This window comes from Otolemur garnettii, unplaced genomic scaffold, assembly GCF_000181295.1.
Source record: "Otolemur garnettii isolate 467f Iridium unplaced genomic scaffold, OtoGar3 scaffold00046, whole genome shotgun sequence".
In the NCBI taxonomy this organism is placed as follows: Eukaryota; Metazoa; Chordata; class Mammalia; order Primates; family Galagidae; genus Otolemur; species Otolemur garnettii.
In genome coordinates this window covers 1,535,812-1,542,223 of record NW_003852441.1, presented here as the reverse complement: position 1 = coordinate 1,542,223, position 6,412 = coordinate 1,535,812, and the positions used below count along the sequence as shown (strand labels likewise).

The 6,412-nt window shown below is 52.5% G+C and overlaps 1 protein-coding gene across 2 annotated transcripts in view; it reads left to right on the top strand.

Annotated features, from left to right (window-relative positions):
* Positions 1 to 389: 389 nt before the first annotated feature.
* Positions 390 to 6,412, top strand: part of B9D1 (B9 domain containing 1) — an 18,000-nt gene continuing 11,977 nt past the window's right edge. For both annotated transcript variants that reach the window (XM_003791238.2, XM_023514009.1), the window contains exons 1-3: positions 390 to 612; positions 2,252 to 2,320; positions 5,201 to 5,312. In XM_003791238.2, the coding sequence (XP_003791286.1) occupies positions 550 to 612; positions 2,252 to 2,320; positions 5,201 to 5,312 (244 nt within the window). In that variant the 5' untranslated portion in view covers positions 390 to 549. The remainder of the gene's footprint in view (positions 613 to 2,251; positions 2,321 to 5,200; positions 5,313 to 6,412) is intronic.

Genomic DNA, 6,412 nt, shown 5'->3' with positions numbered 1-6,412 from the left:
GCCACAAGGGCGCATCCCGCCACCTGACGCAAGACACTGCCTGGCCCTAGCTGGGGACTCTCCTCTGAGCGCCAGGTCTTCCAGCTTTAACCCCGGCAGCCGCCTTCTGCCGTCCCCGCGGCGGGCCCACAGCGCCATCTAGTGGCCAATGGGTATTTACACACTTGGCTTCCGGCAAGCTTGAGTTGTGACCTTGTTCTTTTCGCCTCCGCGCTGCAGGGCGGAGCAGGGCCGAGTCAAAGTAGACTCACATTCCCTGTGGGTGTAACTGGACCGTGTGGTGGGGTGCCTTATACCCCACCGGTCAGGACGCCTACCCTCGGCACGGGGAGCACCACCCTAGCAGCCACCGGAAGAGGTGTGGATGCGGGGACCGGCCTCTCCCAGCGGCGCCTGCGCACTGCAACATACGCCTGCCGGGCCTTCGCGAAGGTGTCGTTGCGAGAAACGTGTCCCGCGCGCTACGCCGTCTGTTTCTAGGCAACCCCGCTGCCTCTTAGCAACCACGCACGCGGCCGGAGTTGGGTCTCCCCAACCTGTGGCGGTGCCATGGCGGCTGGGACTTCCACGGTCTTCCTACTTATGGTCAATGGGCAAGTGGAGAGCGCCCAGGTGAGCGGCCGCGGGTGCCCTGGGGGCCTTTCCCGCAGTCCTTGGGGCTGGCGTGTGGCCCTGGAGAGCCGGGTCATTCCCCCGAGCCTCTCGGTGGGGCGGGGACGGGAACCAGCGGTGAGAGGTTTGGCGCGAGGTTGCTGGAATCCGTAGCCTCCACGTGCGGGTGTGGAAACAAGCCTGAGAGGTTAAGCCGGTACCGACGTCCCACTCAGCCAGGCCGGTGGCCCCTGCCTGGGATCCTGCCCGCTTGGTTGAGCCACAGAGCCCTGGCGCTGTGACAGGAGGAGCTGAGGCTTGTCCGACTTTCGGGGCCTGTTCCCCCCGTGTACCGGGCCATATGCTGCGAGCGCCCCGCGCTTGGAACCCCTAGGACGAGCTGGAGGCCCTCAGCTCCACCCAAGTATGACCTCCAATCTGGATGCTTTGGTTAGCCAGATCCGACGTTGTGTGTGCCTGTCAGACTGAAGGGACCCTACTCTGTCCATCCTCTTATGCTTTAAGAACCATTTATTGTAAGTAAATAAAAACTAGGCCAGGCACGGTGGCTCACACCTGTAATCAATCCCAACAATTTAAGAGGCCGAAGCACGAGGATTGCTTGAGGCCAGGAGTTGGAGACTAGACTGAAGAACACAGCAAGACCCTGTCTCTAACAACAACAGACCCTCCACATTCAGCAAGTCCTTGCTATGCGCCCAACTTTATGCTCAGCGCTGCTTACTCAGTGCTGACAGCAGCCTCTGCACTGGGTATTACTACATTCATATTTCACCGCTGGGAAAATGTACCCAAAGGACGTGGCATAGCAGGGCATTGAACCCAAGTCTGTCTGACCTCAAAGCTTTGCTAGGCTCTCCTTCCAGGCTATTGGAGATGGCCATGTATTATTTATATTACTCTGAGGATTAACTGAGATGGTTCAGGTAAAGCTCTGACAGGACCTGATGCTTAGTGTGTGTCTCCTGTCTTCCTCTTTCAGCAGAGGTACAGCTCCTGCTCTGTCCACCTAGGACCACCTTCCCCCTCTCTTTTCATCCCAGTAGGGGCTTTCAGCTAGGCTGGGTCACATATGTCTGTGCTGTCAGCCTCCTCCCCATCCTCCCTCCCTTTCTTCAGGCCTTCAGCTCCACCCAAGTATGTCCTGATGGCTTCCTGGGTTCTCACACCTTTCACTTCAGCCCCATTCCCTTAGACCTTGTCTGTGCCCACTCCTGTGCCAGCACTGGGGACACAGAAAGGCATCAAACCTGTTCCCTATTCACTGTCTAGGGGGGTTGACAGTCACAGACACAATCGGTGCTTTGATGGAGGGAAGCACAGGGGCTGAAAGGCTAAGTGGGAGCCCTTAAACCAGCCTGGGAGTTAGGGCAGGTTTGCAGAAGGATATGTTTTGAAGGGTGAGCAGGAGTCGTGCAGATGAAGAAATAGGAAGGGCATATCAGAGAGAAGGCCCAGGCCCAGGAGCAGCAGCAACATTTGGGTCTGCACACTCTGCACTGAACTATAGCCACATCCCTAGCTGTCCTTAGATGCCAGCCCAGGTGCTTCATGTTGCCTAATTCTGTAGGCTGCTATCAGATGCATTGGCCTCAGCATGAATCCCAGTAAACAGAGTATGTGTGTGCTTTTTCCACAGTTCCCAGAGTACGATGACCTCTACTGCAAGTACTGCTTTGTGTATGGCCAGGACTGGGCCCCTACAGCGGTAAGCTTGATTCTTGGGCCTACCTTACTTATGGCCTTCATGATTGTTGGGGTTTCTGAAGGTGTTTATCATACCCTTTCTCTCTGTGCTCAGAACCACTCAAGAGGTAGACACGAAGTTCAGAGGGAACCCAAACTTCAGTTTGTTCCTGGTAAAGCCAGAGAAGAGAACATAGCCATAATTGGGCTCCCCAACCCCCCAAGATTTCACTCAATCACATATCTGGTCCTGCGAGCTTGTATGTGTCAGCAAAAAGGGCCGCGTGGGCCAGGTGAGCAGGCAGGCCCAGCAATCCAGCTGGGGAGCTGCGGGGCTGTGGAACTGGCGGCCAGGCCCTCACCATTTGGCCTCTCCTGAGCTGCAGGGGAGGATGCTGGAGAGTCAGAAGGCAGGGCAGGCTGTCTCCTGCTGAGACTTCCCAAGGGGCAGCCTATAGAGATCTGGAGATGACTTCAGCCAGCACATGTTACTGTTTGCAAAGCGCTCATTTAATCTTCACAGCAGTTAGGGAAATGAAGTCTTCACTTATTTAACCTCCCCAAGCCTCAGTTTCTTCAGCTGTACAACTGTGATAATAACTTAGTTTCCATTCACCCATTCATTGAAAATCTATTGATTGTGAGTCTTCTGGATGCTGGGGATAGGGTGGTGAACAAAGCCAGACCAAAGTCCTGTCTTCTTGGAGTGCACATTGTTATAGAGGAGAGACAGATATTAAATAGTAATATTCTAGGATATTACTAATAAGAAGGAGAGGGAGCTAATAAGGGGAGAAAACAAAGTCAGGAAGCAAGAGGTATGAAGGGTAAGAGGGAGGCTAGACTCTAGATAAGGCAATCAGGGAAGGCCTCACTGAAAAGGCAACTTTGAGCAAAGCCTGAGGAAGTAAGGGAACAAACCACATGGAAATCTGTGGAAAGAACTTTCCACGCACAAATAAAGAATACAAAGGCCCTGGGGCAGGGGGCAGATCTTATAGGGCTTTAAAGGTAAGAGTAAGGACCATGACCTTTACTCAAGGGGGAGAAAGGATCTCATCAGAGAGTTTGACAGAGAAGAAAGTGAGCCAACTCTTTTTGAGACAGAGCCTCAAGCTGTCCCCCTGGGTAGAGTGCCATGGCTTTACTGCTCATAACAACCTCCAACTCCTGGGCTCAAGCAAGTCTCCTGCCTCAGCCTCCCAAGTAGCTGGGACCACAGGCACTCGCCACAATGCCTGGCTATATTTTGGTTGCAGCCATTATTGTTGTTTGGTGGGCCTGGGCTGGATTCAAACCTGCCACCTTAGGTGTATGTGGCTGACGCCTTAGCTGCTTTAGCCACAGGCGCCGAGCCGAGCCGACTCTTTTGAAAAGGTCCCTTTGGCATGGTGTGGTGGCTCATGCCTGTAATCCTAGCACTCTGGGAGTTCAAGGCAGGTGGATTGCTTGAGCTCAGGAGTTTGAGACCAGCCTGAGCAAGAGCAAGATCCTATCTCTATTAAAAATAGAAAAATTAGCCAGTGCCCGTAGTCCCAGCTACTTGGGAGGCTGAGACAAGAGGATCACTTGAGTCCAGGGGTTTGAGGTTGCTGTGAGCTGTGATGCCACAGCACTCTACCCAGGGCAACAGAGTGACATCTTAAAAAAAAAAAATCACACCAGTTTTTTAGCCTGAGCACTTTTGGAAGTAGAGAGTACCCTTCAGTGAGATTATTATGCTTAGAGCAGATTTGGGTAAACTCCCTAGAGCTTAGCCCAGCATGGGTTAAGATTGAGACACCCACTAGATATCCCAAGGGGGGATGTGAGGGTGGCTGTGGGAGATGGGCAATGCTGATCTGGAGTGCAGAGGTGAGGGCCAGGCTGGAGGCAGGAGTTTGGGAATTGTCAACATCTCGACCACATTGAAAGCTGTGAGGCTGGGCAGCACCCGTAGCACAATGGTTACAGTGCTGGCCCCATACACCAAGGGTGGCAGGTTCAAGCCCGGCCTGGGCCTGTTAAACAACAATGACAACTGCAACCAAAAAATAGCCAGGTGTTGTAGTGGACGCCCGTAGTCCCAGCCACTTGGGAGACTGAGGCAAGAGAATCGCTTAAGCCCAAGAGTTGGAGGTTGCTGTGAGCTGTGATGCCATGGCACTCTACTGAGGGCAATACCGTGAGACTCTGTCTCAAAGGAAAAAGAAAGCTCTGAGGCTAATGAAATCACCAAGTACTGGTGGAGAAGCTGACCAGAGGTGTAGCCTCAGGATAACACAGCACTGAGAAGGAGCACATCAGGAAGCAGATCACCTTTCAGAAGTGATCAGCTGTGGCAAGTAAGATGACGACAGTAGTAACTATGGTATAGCAAATGTCAAGGCCACTGGTGTTATTTGAAAAACACTTTGGTAGAGTGGTAGAGCCAGTAGTCAGATCGCCATAGGTCAACGAAAGAATAGCAGAGGAGGAACTGGAGCTGGTGAGTGCAATTACTCTTTTAAGGGGTTTTGCCATAAAGGGGAGCAAAGAATGAGCGGGTAGGTGGAGGAGGAGGTAGAATAAGGAGAGAGAGCTTGTGACTGAGAAAATCATATATGTGCTTATGTCCAGGGGGATGATCCGGGTGAGAGTGGTGTAGGAGAGAGCGCAGACATTGCTGGTGCCATTGCCTTCAGTGAGGCAAGAGGGGACAGATACAGTCCTGGGAGAGTGGCTGACCTCCTGCATTGTCTCCTATCATCTCTGATAGGACTAAGAGATGCTCTGTTACCTCATCCCCCTGTTTTTTGGAAGTTAGTGTCTTCGTAGATGGTACTTGAGGATATAGCCCTCCAAACTGCCTGCCCAAGGCAAGGGGAGGAGCCGTGACAGTCTCTCGGTCAGACACCAGCTCACTCTGTCATTGTCCCCATAGGGTCTGGAGGAGGGGATCTCACAGATCACATCCAAGAGCCAAGATGTGCGCCGAGAACTGGTGTGGAACTTCCCCATCGATGTCACTTTTAAAAGCACCAACCCTTATGGCTGTGAGTTTGCAGAGGCCCTGGGGAATGGGGGCCCAGAGCTTGCACAGGACATCCAGGACAGCCTCTGCTTGGTGCTGTCCTCCACTGTCCACATTCATGTCATTACTGTCACTGGGCTCTTGCATCAGCCTTTGGTGTTCTCTCTGGCCACCTCCACTTTTTCCTCATCCCCACTCCACCCAGTTTATCTCCTGCTTGCTGCCCAGCCAGCCTTATGCACATTCAGAGTGGATCAGGTCAGGTCCCAGTCAGACACTTTGCTTATCACTGTGCCAGTGAAGGACAGACTGCTGAGCCTGGTGTGCAGCCTACAGCTGTCTGGCCTGTGCCTCTCTCCATCCAGACCTGAACACTCGCTCTTCCGGTGCTAGGCCTCAGGTTCCCTCCTCTGAACCTTTGTTCATGCTGTTCCCTTTGCCCAGATACCCTTCCTACATCCTAACCACATACCTCCTTCCCAAGGGCTGCCTTGCTTGCAGTGTTCACTTCCTATTTTGGTAGCTATTAACCATTCTAATTCTTCATTTCTTCACTTTCACTTAATTAGTGCCTACTGTATACAAAGCTTGAGGTTGAGCTCCATAGGGACTATGAATACTTTCTCTGTGTGGGCTTATCCAAGCTTCCTAATCCTATTTGGCAGACATATTTCTATTTCTTATTTTTCTCGTCTCAGGAAACTGAGACTCAAAATTAATATCATTGCCTTCTGCTTTCCAGCTAGTAGCAAGTGTGAATTTGAATTCAGCCCCATCTAATGTCATAGTCCAGGCCTCTCTACTGCATATGGCCTGGGCCCAGGCTCATCAGGGTGTGAAGGTTCTGGAGCAGGGGCCACCTGTGGTCCATCTGGACAGGGGCATCCATCCTGCTATCATCACCCCTAAGTAAGCGTCGGTAGACTTTCTGGAACATGCGCTAGGTAGTAGGCCAGCCTGTTTCTGCTGATGACGGCCAGAAGAAGTGAATAAAAACAAAAATGAAAAACTACCTTGACGGGTGGTACCTGTGGCTCAGTGGGTAGGGTGCTGGCTCCATATACCAAGGGTGGCAGGTTTGAACCTGGCCCTGGCCAAAACTGCAACAAAAAATAGCCGGGC